Consider the following 19105-nt stretch of genomic DNA (forward strand, 5'->3'; position numbering starts at 1 on the left):
CGGCCACTGGACGTGAATGTGCAGCCGGGCGCCCGCCGGCCCGAGCGGACGCCGAGATCACCTCCGCCACGTGGCTAGCCGGCCCTGGGGACCCTGGGGGCATGCCCGGTTCAAACCGGCCTCGGCTCCGCCCCAGCCACCAGGCCCCGCCCACACAGGCCTCCAGGCCCCGCCCTCCCTCGACTGTTATTGGCTGCCAACCCGGACGTCCTGTTCAGTGGCGCGTCTCAAGGAGGTGGGCGAGGAGCTAGTGGTGAGATCTCGGGGCTCATTGGTCCCTCCGCCCGTCAGTCACGCGGCGGCCCGCGGGCTCGGGAGGCGGGTTAGGCAGTCCCGGGACATGGCGGAAGGTGGAGGCTGGCAGGTAAGTGCGGTGGGACCCGGGGACCCGCGGGGCCAGGTCGGGAGGACGGAGACCGGGTCCGTCCGTGCGGGACGGGCTGGCGCGCACCGGGTCCCCCGCTCACTCCCCCGTCCCCGTCCCCGCAGCCGCCGCGCCCGTGCGAGGCCTACCGCGCCGAGTGGGAGCTCTGCAGCAGCGCCGGCCACTTTCTGCGCCACTACTACGTCCACGGCGAGCGGCCGGCCTGCGGGCAGTGGCGGCGCGACCTGGACAGCTGCCGCGAGTGGGAGGAGCGTCGCAGCGCCGAGGCCCAGGTGACCCGACCGGGCGTGCCGAGCCCTGAAAGACCAGGAACCAGCCCGGGGGCACGAGACGCTGGGAGAAGGGGGCGGGCCTTAAAAAAGGGGTTCGATTCCAGCCTCCACGTGTGCTGGGGAGCGTGCTTTGATTTATATCCTTAAAAGGTCAGTCTGGCTGCCACGCTGAGAGAGGATATGGTGGAGGTGCTAGAGACCAGTAAGGAGGGTTTGTGGTCCATACATTCAGCAGACACTTACCACTTGGGACGCTCTTGGGGATCCAGGAGTGATGAGAACACAGCCCCTGTCCTCCCGACTCCTACATCCTAGTCTAGGATACAGCGGTGTCCTGGAGCTGATGGGGGCGTGGGTGGGGGTGGGGGGATGGAGCGAAGCTGTGAAGGCGCAGTGCTCACGGGGCGTGCGGGGGAGGGAGCCAGCAGGACTGCCAAGTGTAAAAGAAAATGACAAGTCCGAGATCAGTGGAAAACGGGAAAGGTAGTTTGCAGCCTATATGGCAAGAGATTAATAACCTTTGTACATATATATATATCTTTTAAAAATAGCTGTCACATATCAGTAAGAAAAATGGGAACGATTTCAGAATAGAAAGGTAGGTAAAGGGCACACAGAAGGAATTAATTCTAAAAGAAAACCAAATAGCCTGATACATACTTAAAATGACAGTTACTGGTTACTGCCCAGCGGAATGTCCATAGGAGTTTGGAGAGTCGGGGCACCTGGGCAGTGTTTGTGGAATGTCAGGTTTTCTGAGTATCTAAATGTCAAATGCATACCTTTTGATCCCACAGTTTTACTCCTGGAAGTTTATCCTAGGGAGATAACTGGGTAACAACTGAAAGTTCAAAATGTCCATTGTGTCACCATTTGTAATAGTGCAAAGACTGAAAGTGACCTAAAGTCCAGTACTAGACATTTGACCAGATAACATCTTCCCCACCACGGAGAACTACACTGCCATTAAGAAAAATAGATAGTAACCTATCCCCATGTGGAAAGGTGCTCGCAGTATGTCACTTAATGAGAAAAGCAGGACGTGCACCAGCCAGGAGAAGATTATTCCTTCTTTAGGGAAATGGGTGATAGCCCTGAAATGCGGGCCTCAAATGGAATTGGGGAAGCTGTGAACTTCACCTCTGGGAGGGAGGTCTGCAGGACTTTCATATTTACTTTGCATTTCTGATCGCTTTTTAACAAGAACAATACATTACATTTGAGACAATAGAGCTTGCGGGAAAACAGATGGAAGAGGTGAAATTCTACGTGTAAAGGGGCCAGCATAGCACCTGGCACCCCCTCAGGCCCCATCAGTGACCTGCTGCCCTGGGTTTACTGGCCCGGGTGGTGGCGCCCACTGTCTGTCGCGCGTGTGTGTGTGTGTGCGCGCGTGCGTGCACGTGTGCGCGCACCTGCCTGCCTGTCTCTGGCCTCTTCCCTCCTCTGGCCGCTCTTTCAGGCTCATCTCTCCTCCTGCCTCAGCCCCCAGCCCCTCTTATCTGGTGAATCTGATTAGGTCAACCAAAGGCATCAAGCCCTGGGACCCAGAAGAATTAAAAATATCCTCTAAATGGTCATCTGCACAGTAGGTTTTTCACGGTAGCTTGGAGAATGATCTAGATGTGTGTGTGGTGACCACCCCCACCCCACCCCACCCCACCCTGCACTCACCAGGGCTTGCTGGGCTGCGTTTGTCATGTGTGTGGGTGGGCACCGAGAGGAGGGAGGTACAGGGCACCTGTGAGGCCACAGGTGACCGGGTCTCCTTTGCAGCGGTCCCTACGTGAGAGCGAGCAGGCGAGAGTCCGGGCTGCACGGAAGCACGGCCTGGTGTGGGCCCCCAGGCAGAGCCCCCCTGCAGACTGGCACCTCCCTCTGCCCCAGGACAACGACCGGTGACAGGCCCAAATAGTCCAGAAGGTCCCTGGGAGCTTCCGCCTGGTGTGGGACACAGAGTCCCCGTCTCCAGCCTCGCCTGCCCCGCCACACTCAGAGCCAGTTCACCCAGCGTGCAGCTCCAGGAAGCCAGGCACCCCCACGTGTCCCTGTGGGCGGCCAACGGGCAGGCCTGGGGACAGCAGCAAGGAGAGGCTGTCCCAAGGGCTGGGCTCCTCAGTTGAACACTTGAGGGGCAGCCCGGATCCGTGTGGATGCACAGGTGGCCCCGTCTGGCCCTGGTCTGGTGACGGCCACGCAGTGCTGGCCACAGGTGTCCTCCCACCGCGGCCACTCTCTCTGCTCCTCTGTAGGCGCGGGCGGCATCACCTCCTCGGTCCACAGCTTCAGGACACACAACCTTGTGTAAAGAGGGTTCCTAGACTCTTGGCTGAAGACACCCAAGCCCAAGACACATGGAATTTTGGTCTCCTTCCCTCAGAATTTCCCCCGGTCGTTTTTTGAAAATGTGGAATATATCAAAAGACATTTCACAGGTTTGATTCCAAACAGAAGCTGAAAATTAAATCCAGTTTAATTTTGAAAGGGTTAGATTTATAACCTGACATTGTGCTGGTCAGTATTAGAATTTTGTATGCTTACACTCTTGTAGATGTTTTTAAAATATATGTATTTGAACCAACGAGAACACTAGTTCTTTAGAGGTCTCTTTATTATGGGTGAAACGATTTAGCATCTGTGCCGTGTAACAGGCCCCACCATGTGGTGCTGAGGGTCAGGCCTGCGGCATCTCAGTGCCTCCCTCACGACCTGGCCAGAGGTGGTGATTCAACATCATTTAACTCATTCTTGGGGGCAAAATAATCCATCACTTCAGAAGGGCATACATTAAGAGAGTAAAATCTCCCATCGTGTGTTTGCTGTTGTGCACCCCAAGAGTCCTTTGTGACTGTGTACCTGTGAGTGGTGGGGTGCGCACAAAGGACTCGCGCAGCAGAGGTGAGTATAAAGAAGACCCAGGGTTCCCCCGTCGCAGGGGGGAGCCCTGGTGTGTCTGAGGCAACCAGGGTCCATCCACCGTGGCTGCGTTCACGGGCATTTCTGGCCGAGGAGGGGGAGGGAGGCTGCTACAGCTCCACCTGTGTCCTCCTTGCTCTGAAACCCAGGCAGGGAGGCCGTCTGTCTGGAATGGCAGCCGCTCCTGGTGGAGCCCCCCTCCTGCTGCTGCTGGGTTAGGGCCGTGGGCGCCTGTGGCCAGGTGCTGGCTCCATCAGGAGTCCCACAACTTCTTGGGTGCTGAGCGAGCTCCACCGCAGATGATCGTCACCCTGGAAAATGTTCCTGTGTCCACCCATGTCCACCCCTCATGTCTGCACACCCTGGGACCACAGGCTTGAAACGGACAAGTGGCCTCAGAGTCCCGTGGAGTTCAGGAGACAGACATGAACGTTCAAACATCAGCTGTGAAGAAAATGGACAGTGACAAGGAAGAGCATCATCTTTAAAACTGTGGGGACAGAGCCCACAGTGATAAGCAGTTTGCATTGTGACCTGGTGCATCCTGTTACATGGAGCACTGTAACTGAGCGGGGCTTCGTGGAGCAGTACCTGCCCCCACCCTGTGAGATACTGCTGCTGGGCCTGGCTCCATTACGTGACGCCGTGAAAGGACGTAATTACAGGGATGCGAATGGTTATGGGGCCAGGGGTCAGGGACATGGGGCAGCATCCTGTGGTGCAGGACCACAGGGGTGGCTGTGCTGTGACACGTGGACACACAGATGAGCACAGCTGCATCTGGGAGCCTGGACCTACTCTGGCTGCACAGCCTATCTGGGTGCTGGCATGACTGGCCCTGTAAAATGTGACACTGGGGGTAGCCAGTGGAACCACACACAGCACCTCCCTGTTGATTTCCAACCTCTTGTCAATCTATAATTCTAAATAAAAGGTTAAAACAGCTGGCCATGACCCACTGACTTGATCATACAACCTCGTGGATGAAATCTGTAAGTTGGGAGGTGGGGGAGGCTCAGGGTCCGAGCCTAGACCTGGAGGAGGAGGCTGGAGGCTTTAGGCGGAGGCCACATGCTGATGAGGTGGGGGCGGGGTGTGATTTTCCGGGGTGGGGTAGCCAGGGCCCTCTAGGAAAATGGATAATCTGAATTCTTACTCAAGTGGAGTGTTCCGCTGGTTTGTTTTCACTGAGGTGGTGAAGAACCAAAGCCTTTCTGAGGTGGTGATGCAAGGGGTACAAGTGGACCTCCGCCTACACTGCACCCTCACTGTTAGACTGCATTATGTACCCCCAGTTCCTCCGGGGAAGGTCTAACCCCCTGCCGCTCTGAGAGATTATTTGAAGATGGATCTTTAAAGAGGTGCTTAATGTGAAATGGGGTCACGTGGGTGGGCCCTAATCCAATGACTGGTGTCCTTATAAGAAATCAGGACACAGACACAGAGGGATGATCACGTGCGTACACGAGAAGATGGCCGTCTACATGCCAAGGAGAGAGGCCTTGGGAGAAACCAGCCCTGCCGACACCTGGATCATGGGCGTCCAGCCTCCGGAACTGAGAGAAATAAATGTGAGTTGTTTCAGCCCCTTGGTCTGTGGTGTTTTGATCCGGCGCCAGAGCTCACTCATACACTCCCTGCTCCAGACTAACAGCGGCCTCTGCCTGGCCAGGTGTCATGCCCTCCTGGAGGACACATGGCCTCACGCAGTAGGGTCCCTGCCGCTCGACACTCTCCTCAGCCTCCCCCATACCCCCCAGCTTGAAACCCAAAGCCAGCCCTGCCTCTCCTCTGGGTGCAGGCGACACACCGCACAGCGGCATGTCCTTCACCTCCGTTCCTGAGGTCACTTTGTGCCTCTTGCTGGTGGCATCTGCCCCACACAGTTGGAATCCTCCTTTTCACTGGAGGGCAGTGATCAATGTTTTGGCCTTCCTCTCCCCAGTACCAGGCAAAGAAGGGCAGCCTCCCCAACCCCTGTGCATGCTCAGGTGAATTAACTGTGACTCTGACCTAAGACAGACACTTGGTTAATGCATTTATTCACAGCAGGCCTGAGCCTGGGGGTGCAGGCTCCCGAGGGCAGCATCCTGAGGGCAGCTGCCTGCAGCTCTATCTCTTGAACTCCACCTGTGTGTACACCTTGGTGATGTCGTGGTACCTGCCTTCCGGGGGCTGGTAGTTGGTGATCGGCGGCGTGTAGTCTGGCCCTTGTCTCTCAAAGGGAAACAGACTGGGGTCCCGCTTGGTGGCCTCGGCATGGAGTTCTGGGGCCGTGAGCTTCAGCTCCTGCAGAGCTTCCCGTTGGGCCTTGAGCAGGGCCGCAATGGTGCCCCTCTCCATCTCATGCTCACACTGCTTGTACAGTGACCATTTCTTCAGAAGCAGGGCTCTCCGCTCATTCTCTTCAAAGGGGAGTTCCACTGGCGGCCGCTGCCTGGGAACACAGAGCCAAGGGCATGAACCTGGGGGCGCCGACCGACTGCACGGGACCCGAGTGTCCCCACTGCCAGACGCAGATGGAACTTAGGGACAAATTAAGGGACAGAATGTTGGATGTGGCAGCAGCGGCAACTGACACCTAGAACCACTGCCATTTTCTTTACGTAAAGAAAAGAAACAACAGTGCTCTCAGCAGATTGTGGCAGTACGTCCTGTGTGCCAAGCAGAGCCTGCTGGTGGGGAAACGTGGCTTTGGAGAAAAGTCAAATGGTGTTATGAAAACGGACACCAATATCCCAGGGAGTCAAGAGCCTGTATCAGCCCTGGAGACCCAAAAATGCACCTGCCTTGTCCCACTTACATGGCGAGGTACTACTTTATAAATGGTACGCACTTCTGACAAGAAGGCAGCAATCCCACCAACCCCACACACGACACATCCCAGCTATGAGCATCTGCATCCTAGAGCAGGCGGCTAAGGGTTTCCTACCAGCAGGAAGGGGTAAGAGCTGCAGGCCCAGGGCCCCAGTCGTCAATCACAGCTAAACTCCTCTGCAAGAGCAACACTCCAAACTCGCTCCAGCATCTGCCCTGAGCTTCCTTCCCACAATCAGCCATTCAGCAGCAGCGCCCAGGAATGCTTTCTCCACCTCCCACGAGACAATCCAGAAGAGGACTCAGAACAGGGCCAAGCCAGCCCAAGCCTATGACCCCTTCCCATTGCAGGTGTGAAGTGCAGACGGAACTTCCTGAAGGTCACAGAACTCCTTTGCTCTGAAGACCTCAACCCTAGAGGGCCCGTACCTCGCTTTATTCAAGAACTTGACGGGCGTGATAAAATCCTCAATGGGAACGAGCTCCTGGCTCGCCTTTTCCAGTCGTCGGATCCTCTTTTTCAAGCGCTCCTTTGCTGCTTGGTCTTTTTTAGGGTCCACCTTCTTCTTCTTTTGCAGAGGTTCTGCTCTAAAGGATAAAGCAAACACTAAACATTTTCCTCTTTGGCCTTGTGAACGTGCAGAGACATGGCACTAGGGAAAGTGCCTGCAAACTTGTACTGAGCTCTCCCGCAGGAAAGGACTGTGTGGGCCTGGCCTCCCACTGAGTGTGGCAGGGAGACGGCCTCCACAGGGGGTCCTCATGAGAACTGTGTGGGCACGGTCAACCCAGGAAGGCGTGGAAAAACTCCATGGGGTGTCAGGGTATAAATTAAAGGGAAGTGCTCATCTTTAGTGAGGGGTTTCAGGTGGGCCCTGGGATAGCACTGAAAAGTGAAAATACCAAACTGATGAATTAGAAGCTCGTTACATTATTTATTTATTAATTGAAGTATAGTTGATTTACAATGTTGTGTTAATTTCTGCTGTACAGCATAGTGACTCATTTATACATATATACATTCTTTTTTATATTCTTTTCCATTATGCTTTATCTCAGGATATAGAATATAGTTCCCTGTGCTACACTATAGGACCTTGTTGTTTATCCATTAGAAGCTCGTTACTCACATTTTAAATGGATTTGTGATTTATAAAAATGATTTGACTAAGAGAGACAGTATAATAAAAATAACTGGCAAGTTCCTGTTTATACTTTTTGAGATTTCTTAACAAATTTCCCTATCCTCGAGCACGGACAAAAGTCTGATTTACCCTCAGGAACATATCTCCTGTGCTGATAAGTTACTATTCAGAACAACCGAATCTCTAGCATCAAAGCTGAGTTTTATGAATGAAGTCCCTAGAAAGTATTCAGGGTCCCAGGTGGAAAAAAGAATCCTCTCACCTCCCCCCACCTCTCCGGAGAGTAAGAAACGGAAGTGCTGACTGTGCTCTTTAAAATTTTACACAAGAATGCCTTAAGAGCTAATTAACTTTTCTTTAAACCACTTTTACATTTAACTTTTGATCTCTGATTACAGACATAACGGTATTTCATATGAAAAGACATAAGGGCATCCATCTAAATTTAACTGAGAAACTTCGCAGACTGAACATCTACCATCCTTGCTCGCTGGGTTCCCCTGCGCGACCCCCCAGGCCGGGCCCGCGGCCGGGTTACCTCATGGGCACGAGTCCCCAGAAGGACAGCAACGAGGCCCGCTGGTGCGCGTCCCTCGTCTGCGTCGGCCGCGCTCCCAGGAGCCTGGAAGAGACCGAGTGTGTATCAACGCCCGCCTCCCCGTTAAGGTCACTCACGAGCCCCGTAACTGCGGGGTGAGACCGCCAAGGCAAGCAGGGAAGCTCTCAATCCGCGTCCCCGCGCGCCCCGGGCATCCGCGCCCCGGCCCCTCCGCGCTCACCGGCTCGGCGGGCGCAGAGAGCGCGAGACCGCTCCCAGCGCCGCGGCCGCCATGCCTCCCGGTCGCCGACGGCCGCTTCCGGGCGCGCGCCCCTAGGCGGTCCGGCCCGCGGCGCGCCGCTCTCGGGTCCGACAGCCGCGCAGGCCCGCGCTCCCGCGTTCCGGCCGCCGCGTCTAGCCCTGCCTCCGACGTGGCCCCGCCCCGCGCCCGGCGCCTCGCACCTCGCGCCGATCGGGGGCCTACTTCTCGCGGGCGCCGCTCCCTTGCCGCTCCCGAGCAGCTCGGCCTGCGCCCCGCGAGGGCCGAGACCCGCAGTGAGGCCGGCGGGGCCGAGGGGGCTAACAGTCCGCGCACGTGAGGCGGCCTGGGCGTCCAGTAAACGCTCCGGCTCGTTCGCCGACGTCGGAGCCGGGCCGCGGTGGCAGCACCGGCGCGGCACGTGGCCTGCGCTCGCGGGCGACAAATGAACACGCGCTGGGGGCGGTAGAAGCCTGTTAATTAGTCGGCTCCGCACCGGCGGGCGGAGCGGCCAGGCCGTCTGCGCCGCCCGGCCCCGCCCGGCCGGGGCGCACCCCAGGTCCCGCTCGCCCGTCCGCGCGCTCCCTGCCGGCCGGCCTCTCGCTCGCGGCCGTGCGGGGCGGACCCGAAGAGGAGCCGCCTTCCCGCCCGGCCGGCCGAGGAGCCGGGCGGCCCGTGCGCGCGGGGAGCGGTTTCCCGCCGGCGCTGTTTGGCAGGTGCGCGCCGTGACTTCCGGCGTTGCCCGGGAGCCGCCGGAGGAGGAGCGGCGCGGGGGATGCGGCTGTGGCGGCGGCGGCGGCGGCCGAGCGCGGGGGTCGGCTGCGGCGGCGGCGGGGGGCGCGGGTCGACGATGGCGCGGCGGCGCTGAGGGCGGGGGGCGGGCGGCGGCTGGAGGGCGGGCGGCGCGGGCGGCGGCGGCTCCATGGCCCGGGCGCGCTGAGGGACGCGGCTCTCGCCTCAGCCCGGCGGCGGCGGCGGCGGCGGCCGAACAATGAAGCTCCTGAAGCCGACCTGGGTCAACCACAATGGTGAGTGCGCGCGAGGGTCGCGGAGGGCCGAGCCCGGAGACGGGCCGTGGTCTGGAGCCAGGTGGGAGCCGCACGCAGGCCTGCCCGCCTCGCTCCGATGCCGAGCGCCCGGTGCCCGCGCCGCGGGGCCGGCGGTCGCGGACTTTGTCCTCGCGCGAGGAGACCGGGAGCCGGGCACGTGCTCGGCCACGTCCGCCCTCGCCCCGGCCCTTGCTCCAAGCCCTCGGCCGCCCGCCTGTGGTCCGGGCAGGGTTAGCGGCCCTGGGCTCCGGCCGGGATGTGCCAGGACGTTCCAGTGTGTGAAACTGGAGCGGAGTGGTCTTTCAGTGCCGGGGTGTAGACCTGGAATGGGCACGTCCTGCCATGCCAGAGGGGCTGGATCTGGTGACAGTGCTTTAGGTGGGGTACCGTGATTCTGGGCTGAGGTCCCCCAGTCCGAGGAATTACGTTCACACTGAGCTGGAGAATGAGGGCGACTCGGATGGGGCCCACGGGGCACAGGTGTGTGCTCGGAGAGGGCCTGCCTTAGCTCTGGGGCAGCGGCCCTAAAGCACACCCAGGGAGCGGACTCATCCAGTCCTCTGGTTGAGAAGAGACTCTGGTACAGAGAAGCGCGGTAACCAGCAGTTTTGCCGTAGTTCTACCTGGCCCGCACAGCTGCTGCAGGAGTTGACCTTCGCCCCCTAGGAAGGTGAGGCGAGCGAGCCCCCATCCCCTGCCGGTAGTAGTGAGCCCAGGGAGCAGTACTCCAGCTGAGGGCCCGCAGCCTGGATGGCCCGACTGCTGGTAGGCAAAGAGTCACCCTGATTCTGTCTTGTTCCTCATTTCTACTTTGCTGTGCGACTAGAGGGAGCTAGTTTTCTTTTAGAACAAGTTGGGTAGATGCTTTTGCCTTTCTTGTGTTGCTTTTTAGTTTTGAACTTGATCTCAGGATGCTTGCTTTCTATTGCTGCAGCCTTTCCATCTTCTAGCAGGACATCCTTCTCATTTTTCAGGGCCCGGGTGAGGTCCCCTTTTCCTTTTGTTACCATTCCTCTTGAGTTACTCCACTAGACGCGCTCTGTCCCTGTGGGTTACATTCCTTGTGCCCCTAGGGCGCAGACTGCCTCGCTCCCCTCTGCATTCCCTGCCACACTCAGCAATGCCTTTCACGTAGAGGGTCTGTGATAAACGTTGGCTGATGCAGGTAAGAGAGCTGAGGTTGCCATAACTTACTAAGACAGCTAGGTTGACAGTATGTGAAAGCAAAATCAGTGAACTCTGGTTTCATTTCTCCTGTGTTGGTCTCCAAGCGCATTTCCTGACATGTAGTGTGAGATCATTCCCTGGAGAACTGGGCAAATGTTCAGTAATTATAAATTGTGGTGCTTGTGAATCAGGAAGGGAAAAGTTTTTATGATGAGCTAGTTTGCTGTGCAAGTGAAGTCTGAAGGAATTTTCATTTTGACACTGCCTAGATAAGGTTGTGTGTGTTGTGTACCCTCCTCCAGCCTCCCTTCTGCCATGTAATTTATAACTTCGTGATAAGCTCCTTTGTAGGACACAAGTTTTATGCTGTGTAGGCACAAGTAAGTCAGGATGCTTAAGCTATTGTTTAGGCACAAACGAGAGAGAGTCTGCAGCCAGGCCGCAGCCAGTAGTCCCCACCTGGCAGGGTGGGCTGAGCTGTGGGCCTGGGGCCTCTTGTTGCTGCCGCCTCTCCACGGCCCTCGAGTAGAACCTGATGGTATCTGCCCTGCCTTCTTCATAGTGTGATTGTGGTGTTTGCTTGGGAAGGAAGACAAAGTGCTCCCCGAGATAATAGAAGAAATTGAGACTCTTTTAAACCTGTTCTTTGTCAAGTTTCCTTTATTTTAAAATCTCCTGGAATCGCCCGTCTCATTGAGTGTTCAGGACTGTCGGGTAAATTACTGCTCTCCTGAAGGACATACTGATGGTCTGGATCAGTACTGAGCTGTCCTTTAAAGACTGGTGAATAGGGGGAGCTGCTGGGGGCGAGCGCTGCTTAGCCAGGAGCCCAAGTGATGGGTGGTGGCCAGTAAAGTCGAATGTGCTTTGGATTAACGAACCCAAAAGACCGTGGTGGTTTGGAGAGAGCATCACTGCACTTTCTGGCTTCCTGACTCTGCATTCAGTCTCCTGACTGATTATGCAGCTTGAACATACTTTTTCAGGGGTCTAAGAGCCCAAAGAGGGAGGGAGCAGAGAGCCCTGCATTTTCCCTGAGGTGGCGGGATTCATCAAATACTGTAAGCGGGCAAGTTGAAAGCAGAGAGAGAAATGTCTGTTGGGTGCAGGTGTACCCTCAGTCTTCGTTTTCCTGGCTGATGACAGTAGTGAGACCTTTCCTCCAAGGGGGGGGGGTGTTTCTCAGTCTCAGCACTATTGACATTTTGGGCCACATAACTGTTGTGGAGACCAATCTGTGTTGTAGGATGTTAGCAGCATCCCTGGCCTCTGCCGTCCAGATGCCAGTAGCATCTTCACTCACACACACACACACACACACAGCTGTGACAACAGAAACTGTCTCCAGACATTGCTAGTGTCCTCTGTTGGCCAGGTCACCCCCAGTTGAGAATCACTGTTCTAAGGTGATCGGTTAAATCTTGAAATCATGTCACAGTAATGAGCTTTGAGCATGGAATCAGACTGGATTCAAGATGTCATCATTTATTAGCTGTAGATTCTTGGGCTTGTGACTCCACTTTCTGGGCCTTGGTAAAGTTGAAGTTACAGGCCAGGCACTGTTCACACACACACATACACACACACACGTGTTTTACTCTGTGTTCTTGGATATGGCATTCCATACATATTTTATTTTAGGCTTGGCCAAAATATGGTTTATTTCTAAGTTAGGTTATGATCATATATTTGTTAGAAACTGAAAGCAATTGGGTTTTTGGTTGTAGGAAAATGTAGTTTGTATGTTGAGAATCATTGTGATTCATGGTTCTTCCCATCGCTGGGCCTTTGTCCCTGAGAGTTTTTCTGGAATTCTCGTGGTGTTCATGCACAGCTCTTTAGTGAAGCCCATTCTAACCAGAAGGCACTGAAAAGACACTCATTCTCCTTTGGTTTCTGGCAGTGTTGTAAAAGGGTGTTTGGCAAATTTTCAATAATGGGATAATTTGTCAGTTAATTGCTTTGCTTTATGGCATGAGTTTTTTCTCTTGTTCTATGATTGGATTCTTTTCCCTACCTCTTCTCATTCCACAAAGGATTTAAGACATTCTACTGAGGCATGTCCTGCATCTGAGAGAAAATGAATGTCAGTTTGAAGGGGAAACTCGAGGAAGGATGACCCAGTAATGAAGCTGGCCTGGGTGTGGAAAGGCTCTGCACAGCTGCTCTGAGAACAGGCCAGGAGGGATCCCGGCAGTGACGTTTTGTGACTGCCCTGGTCATTCAGGTAACCTGTGCAGTTGGCCCAGATCAGGGCTTCTCAAACAGGCCAGAGTCTGGAGACATTTTTGGTTTTCGCAGCTGGAGGGGGTGGAGTGTGGGTGGAGAACAGGATGCCACTGAACTAGAATGCTCTGCGGCCTCTTGGACGCTCCTCTGCAAGTCACCTGGCCCAACGTCCATAGTGCTGGGGCTGGGAAACTGCTCTAGGTGAGAGTACCTTTATATCGTTATTTGGCCTTTTCATCCATCCAACTAGATTGTAAGCTTCTTGAGGACAAGGAATTTGCCTATTATTTTGGAGTCAGATAGTCCTGTTCTTGAGTCTCTGTGCTCTGCTTCTCACCAAAGTGTGTTACAGAAGGTTCTTTACGTCTCTTATCCTGGTCTGTTAAGTGAAGCGGGTAACAGCTGCCTTGGCTGCTCCCTGCTCACCTGCGAAGGCTCAGGAAATGCATGCTCTCTTCACAGTGTCACACTGACTTAACACCTGAAGACAGTAGAGTGATTTTTTTAAATAAGCAGAATACATCTGAAGAGGATTCGGAAGAAAACTGGGTGGAATTTTGCCTTAGATAATACACTTGTGGGATTTACACTGATTTATGCACTGAACTTTGAACCCTTCTGGAGAGAAGTTCTGTGGGGATCAGAGGTAAAAAGACTCTCCCTGTGCACGGAAAACTGCGCCAGGTGGGAGAGGGGAACAGACCACATTCTAGAATGCAGGGCAGACGGTAGCCTGGGGAGGAGGGCGTGGTCTCTGGGTGCGCCGTGCCCTTGGTCTGAGTCTGGACCACAGGAGGACTGTGAGGCAGAGGAGGCACCGCTGCTGTGGGAGCATCAGGAGTGGAGGCCCAGGGAGGGCTGGCGCGTGGAGCATGTTAGCACAGAGACTGCGCAGGTGATGGCAGGTGGGGCTGCAGGGCAGAGCCATGAGCACCTGCCTAGAAGCTTGGACTCCTTCTGGGGGTTGCGAGAGGGGAGCATGGGGCGTTTCTGAGGAGGCTGGATGTGGTTGGAAGGCCCCAGAGGAGCTGGTAGGCATTCCCTGGGCCTGGGTGAGAGGCCCTGACGGAGGCAGGGAGGTCAGTGGTAGAGGTGCACATGGGGTAGAGGCAGGTAGCCGTGTAGTTTGGAGACGCTCAGGGTTGATTTCTTTAGTACGCTGAGAACAGAGTAGAGATGAGGGCTAGGAAATGAGGTTTTCTTAAATATTTCTTTTAATTTAAGGAGTGGTTAAAAAGATGTTTTCACCTTATGAGTCAAATTGTAGTTACACGGCTGGGAGGGACCTCTGGGCAGTTCCTGGCCTTGGCCATGGAGGGGACCTGCTGCCTGCCTTGACCCCTCCTTTTCCCCAGAGGTACGAGGCTACCCTGTTCATCCAGGGTGTTTGCCTGTGGACTGCAGAGGTGTCTGGCTCATGAAACATGGGTCTGGAATGAGCCCTGGGGACCATACATTGATGCAAGCACATTTTATCCTGCCGAGACGAGCAGCAACACCTGGAGGCGGGAGCAGGCCATCGGTTTGTCCACGTCATTAAAGAGCAGGGAGGGCGTGTCGTGGACACTGGACGCCCACCCACTTCTTCCTTTCCATCAGAACCCCAGGATTTTCCTCTTGTCTGCCCTCTTCTTCAGGGTCTTGATAGCCCTGAGCTGGAGTGTGGGTGAGTGCCCAGGCCTCGTTGGGGAACAGCTGTGTGATGCCATTCTAGCCGGTAGGACTGGGAGGGGATGTCTGCTCGGGGTTTCTGGGGAATAATCAGGTAAGAAGAGATGCTTGCGAGGCCCATCTCTTTTCTCCTGGACTTTACTGCGTCTGTGTATGGGAGCCAGCCTGTGACCCTGAGGACGGGATTCGCACCGAGGATGACAGGAGAGGAAGGTGGAAGGAGTGGCTGCTTACGCTGCTCTGAATGAACCTTGAAGCCAACCCTTCTCAGGACTTGTCACGTAACTTAGTAGGTTACCCTTGAAATTCTCTATGACTTGCTGCAGAAAGAAAACATCCCTGACAGTACAGTTGACAGATGGGAACTGAGACAGTCAGTTTCTGTAAGGAGAAAAGGAGATGCAGGAGGGGAGCTTACTGAGGTGACAGAGGGCAGGCCTCATAAACGAGAGTGGTAGGCGGGTGAGTGCGGGAGAAAGCCCTGGGGTAGGGGTAGGGTGGGAGGAGTTTAAATAAGGTTCTTTGGGGAAGCCTGAGTGAGAAGGTAACATGTGAGCAGAGACCTTGTTGCAGGAAGCAGGTGGTGAGCTGGATGTGTGTGTGCCCAAGACATACCTGGGGTGCTCTTGGACTCCCTGCCTGCGGGGCATGAGGGAAACAGGGCTGGACAGGTAGGAGCTGGTCGGTAATGCAGGTACCGCAGAAGCTGCAACTGGCTCTGCTGGAGGGCTGGGTGAGCCCTTCAGAGTTGTCCCGAATTGGGATGAGGGGCTCAGGCCTTTATACTCTCACGTCCACAGTCGTCGGGCGCAGGCTGTCCCCGCCAGGAGGCCTGATCTTGGTCGAAGCAGTTCTTCTGCTGAGGAGCTGTCACAGGCTGTAAACACTCCCACAGCTGGGGGGGGGGGGGGGCGTGTTTCATTCCTGGAGGGAGGGCACCTAGACAGGGCATCATGGCAACCTCCTAGACCTGATGGAGGTGAGGAAGGTGGCCCTCTGTGGGAGGAGCATTTCAGGCAGCAAGAATGGCCAGAGCAAGCTTGCCTGGTGGGTCTGAGGAAGAGCAAGGATGTGGGAGCAACACCGGTAGGCATGAGCAGCAGGAGGTGAGGCCAAGTGAGCAGTGAACTGGCTGGAGGACCCGCATGCACGGGCCCTCCATGTGGCTCGAGTAGAGGAGTCCCATGCCTGGCGTGCTCTTAGAGATCTTGCTGGCCACTGCACTGGGACTCGGCCGGCCAGTGGGCATGGGGGCAAGGGCGGGAGCTGGGGGACCTGGGAAGAGGCTGTGGCAGTGATCCACAGGTGGCCAGGGCATTGGTGGTGCAGTGAGTGTGTGTGTGGTGGGGGGGTATACGTAAACACACACACATGTTGGTGTTGAAGTATAATTTACATAGTGAAATGCACAGACGTGAGTTTTGACAAACAGGTACACTCTGTAACCTGTTCCCACTCAAGATACAGAATGTTTGCACTTCCCCAGAATATTAGAGTTACAGTAGTGAATGTAGTCACCAGGTCGAATGTGGAGTGTGAGATGGGGGGGAAGGGGAGCCCGTGGGATCAGTAAGACTGTGAAGGAGCAGATGGGGAGGAGGAGCCAGGTTCAGTGACGTGGGGTGACCAAGCCCGGGCCCCGCGAGAGGGCTTCCCGAAGCGCCTATGTGCTGAGGGGCCTCAGCCTCCTCCTGAAGCACCAGGGCTCTGAGCTGGAGCTGCTATTGAGGAACAGGACGGCTGCTTTATTTTTGGCTGTGTCCATTGCCAATCTGATTGCTCTAGGGTACATTAATGGTGTGTGAGGATCTGGATAATGGAGCACTTTGTGACTTCATGCTTGTAATGTGGAAAATGTAAAGTAATTTTTCTTATAAAAGTAATGCCTGTTCAATTTAGGAAAAGTTAGAAAATACAAAAAGGAGAACACATTGTTAAAACTTTTTAATATGGTCTTTCAGACCATTTGGAAAAAATAACTGGGTAACAGTGCTTTTTAAAAACACACACATTTTATTTAGTGTGTATACCACATTATAAAGGTACCTGGGTTGTTCAAGATCTTAGCCAAATGCCCGATATCATAGTAAATCCAGTGTTTTTATTGAGTAGCCTACCTTCAGACAGCTGAAGTGTTACCATGCATTTTCCACTTAAATAATATTGTAGGGTTGTTATTTTTTTTCTTTTTTTTTAAATTGACGTACATTAATTAGTTTCAGGTGTACAACATAATGATTCAATATTTGTTCGTATTGCAAAATGATCACCGTAATAAGTCAACATCTGTCACCTCACATAGTTAAAGAATTATTTTTTCTTGATGAGAACTTTTAAGATTTATTCTCTTAGCAACTTTCAAATATTCAATACAGTATTATTAACTATAGTGTTATTTTCTTAGTTGTGGTTGTTGTTAAACTTTCTCCTCTGTGGGAAAGTTGTTCTTTTTTTTTTTTTTTTTTTTAATTTATATTATTTTTGACTGTGTTGGGTCTTCGTTGCTGCGCGCGGGCTCTCTCCAGTTGTGGCCATCAGGGACTACTCTTCATTGTGGTGCACGAGCTTCTCATTGCAGTGGCTTCTCTTTTTGCGGAGCACGGGCTCTAGGCGTGCGGGCTTCAGTAGTTGTGACTCGCGGGCTTAGTTGCTCCGTGGCATGTGGAATCTTCCCGGACCAGGGCTCGAACCTGTGTCCCCTGCATTGGCAGGCGGATTCTTAACCACTCCACCAGCAGGGAAGCTGGAAAGTTGTTCTTAACTGCTCTTAATTTTCTAATGGATCTAGATAAGGAGGGATGATTCTATTTATAGAAATTCATCTTGCAGATACCTTTTAAGGAATATCTCTGCTCTGTAAAATTAGAGGAGAAAAGAGTATGAAGAAACACCCAAGCTTTCTTGATTGTGTGTTGGCAAATGCTGCAGGAGACGTGATGAAGGTCTGTAAATGATATACCTGCACTTTCTTCAACTCTAGTTCATGCCCCACCCCCGCAAAAAAAAACACCCAACCCAACAACAGTTGCTCCAGCTTCCTTCCTGTGCTCTGTTTTGAACATCTCAGGCACCTGACACCTGAGGTGTCCCTGCAGTGGTGCTGACTTAGGGAGACCAAGAAGTTGTGGTTGAAGCGGTGGAGGTACCAGCTGCAGACGGCTCTGTGCAGCCAGGGCTCTGCTTCCCCTGCAGGGGTTCGCCGACATGAGTCCCCCCTCAGTCAGGAGGAGCCTGCCTTCCCAGGATGCTGTCACAGGGATGCTAGTGACATGGAATGTGTGTTAGAATTGGGGCCCTCTGCCCAGCCTTTCACAACATCGAGTGTTTATGGAGTGCCTACTGTGTGCCGCTGCCCTGGGGAGACCCCGTGACTAAGCAGACAAAAGTGACTCAGCTCTCTGGCTTTACATTCTGGTGAGCAGAGTAGACAGACGTGCAGTAAAGGAAGCGACACCTACAGTACGTGGGAAAGTAGATCAGTGTTAGGGGGGTTGTTGTGCCAAGCTGGGTGGTCAGGGGAGGCCTCAGTGCAGGGAACAGAGGCAGGAGGGAAAGAGCCAGGGTGGGCGCTGGGTGGGAGTGGAGAGGAAGAGGGCGCTGGGCCACCAGTGGGGGCAGGGGCTGGTCTGGAGATGAGGCCGGAGAAGTCGCGAGTTGTGTGGCTGTTGTGAGGCCTTGACCGAGATGGCAGGTTTGGGCGGGAAGACCAGGAGCTGCTTGTGGCGATGTGAGGGCTAGAGGCCTGGCAGGTGGGCAGCTGGACGGAGGGGTTTCCTGCCCCACAGAGAGCAGAGAGCTCAGGTGCAGGGTTCCCTCCAGAGAGATTGCTGGTTGTGGGACGTGCACACTGTCACCTGCATGAGAAAAGCATCCACTTCATGATGACAGCCACTGGTGTTTTGATATTTACCTGTATCAGACACAGACATATATGCAGTTTTTAGAAAACAGGCTTCATGTGTACGTATGCGCATTTATTCCTTATTGAGGTGGTTGTAGATTCCCACGCAGCTGAGATCCTCTGTACACTTTGCCCAGTTTCTCCCAGGGGTGACGTTTTGCAAAGCTGCAGTCTGATGTCACGATGATGTTGGCAGACCCCACCTGCCTCACTCAGAGCCCACTCTTACTTGTAGCGTTCATCTGCGTGGGGTGGCTGTTGAGTCCTACACGGCTTTGCACCTGTGTGGGTTCATGTATCCACAGCAGTCAAGACCAAATGGTTCGAACACCTTTACAACCATACCCACCTCCCTCCCACGCCCCTCCAGCTTGTATACATATTTATGTGGTTTGCTTTGGTTTTGGTTAGCATTTTTTTAAGTTGTGACAAAGTAAACCGTAACATAAAATTTACCATCTTAACCATCTTTTAAGTGTATAATTCAGTAGTGTTCTGTATGTTCACATTGTCGTGCAGCCAATCTCCACACCTGTTCATCATGCAAAACTGAAACTCTGTCCCCATTAAGCAGTAACTCCCCAGTTCCCCCTCCCCCAGCCCCTGGCACCACCATCTACTTCCTGTCTCTATGAATTTGACTCCTCTAGGGACTTCATATAAGTGGAATCATACAGTATTTGTGCTTTTGTGACTGGCTTATGCAAATTAACATAATGTCTTCACAGTTCATCCATGTTGTAGCTTGTGTCAGAA

General features: G+C 54.2%; 3 protein-coding genes across 14 annotated transcripts in view; 2 read left to right on the plus strand and 1 right to left on the minus strand.

Annotated features, from left to right (window-relative positions):
• Nucleotides 1-16: 16 nt before the first annotated feature.
• Nucleotides 17-5510, plus strand: LOC309639655 (synaptic plasticity regulator PANTS; the record flags this gene model as incomplete). 5 transcript variants are annotated; one of them, XM_082417133.1, is made up of 3 exons in its annotated part: nucleotides 17-364; nucleotides 490-657; nucleotides 4997-5510. In XM_082417133.1, the coding sequence occupies 3 exons, from the start codon at nucleotides 17-19 to the stop codon at nucleotides 5222-5224; spliced, it is 744 nt and encodes a 247-aa protein (XP_082273259.1). In that variant the 3' UTR covers nucleotides 5225-5510. The 5 variants fall into 5 exon arrangements, with proteins under 5 accessions (XP_082273259.1, XP_082273261.1, XP_082273262.1 ...); XM_082417135.1 differs by lacking the exon at nucleotides 4997-5510 and adding an exon at nucleotides 2910-4520 and having other exon boundaries at nucleotides 490-807; XM_082417136.1 differs by lacking the exon at nucleotides 4997-5510 and adding an exon at nucleotides 2434-4520.
• An 88-nt stretch (nucleotides 5511-5598) lies between these two features.
• Nucleotides 5599-9271, minus strand: MRPL40 (mitochondrial ribosomal protein L40). 4 transcript variants are annotated; one of them, XM_082417125.1, is made up of 4 exons: nucleotides 8829-9271; nucleotides 8074-8157; nucleotides 6820-6978; nucleotides 5599-6010 (listed from the first exon to the last, which is right to left on the minus strand). In XM_082417125.1, the coding sequence occupies exons 1-4, from the start codon at nucleotides 9254-9256 to the stop codon at nucleotides 5686-5688; spliced, it is 996 nt and encodes a 331-aa protein (XP_082273251.1). In that variant the 5' UTR covers nucleotides 9257-9271; the 3' UTR covers nucleotides 5599-5685. The 4 variants fall into 4 exon arrangements, with proteins under 4 accessions (XP_082273251.1, XP_082273253.1, XP_082273254.1 ...); XM_082417127.1 differs by lacking the exon at nucleotides 8829-9271 and adding an exon at nucleotides 8558-8696; XM_082417128.1 differs by lacking the exon at nucleotides 8829-9271 and adding an exon at nucleotides 8536-8583.
• The window catches only part of HIRA (histone cell cycle regulator), a 76472-nt gene continuing 66587 nt past the window's right edge, over nucleotides 9221-19105 (plus strand). For all 5 annotated transcript variants that reach the window (XM_082417113.1, XM_082417112.1, XM_082417114.1 and 2 more), the window contains exon 1: nucleotides 9221-9360. In XM_082417113.1, coding sequence (XP_082273239.1) covers nucleotides 9324-9360 — 37 coding nt within the window. In that variant the 5' untranslated portion in view covers nucleotides 9221-9323. The remainder of the gene's footprint in view (nucleotides 9361-19105) is intronic.

The sequence above is a fragment of the Balaenoptera physalus genome (assembly GCF_965194825.1).
Source record: "Balaenoptera physalus genome assembly, chromosome: 12".
Classification (NCBI taxonomy): Eukaryota; Metazoa; Chordata; class Mammalia; order Artiodactyla; family Balaenopteridae; genus Balaenoptera; species Balaenoptera physalus.

What these genes read in the sequence shown, in the direction of transcription:
- MRPL40 (XM_082417125.1), bottom strand. Translation starts at nt 9,256, where the DNA reads ATGGAGCCGCCGCCGCCCGCGCCGCCCGCCCTCCAGCCGCCGCCCGCC. An exon ending in CCTGGCCGCTCCGCCCGCCG is followed by an intron (nt 8,158 to 8,828) that starts GTGCGGAGCCGA and finishes GGTCTCTTCCAG; the next exon opens with GCTCCTGGGAGCGCGGCCGA. An exon ending in AAGTTCTTGAATAAAGCGAG is followed by an intron (nt 6,011 to 6,819) that starts GTACGGGCCCTC and finishes CTGTGTTCCCAG; the next exon opens with GCAGCGGCCGCCAGTGGAAC.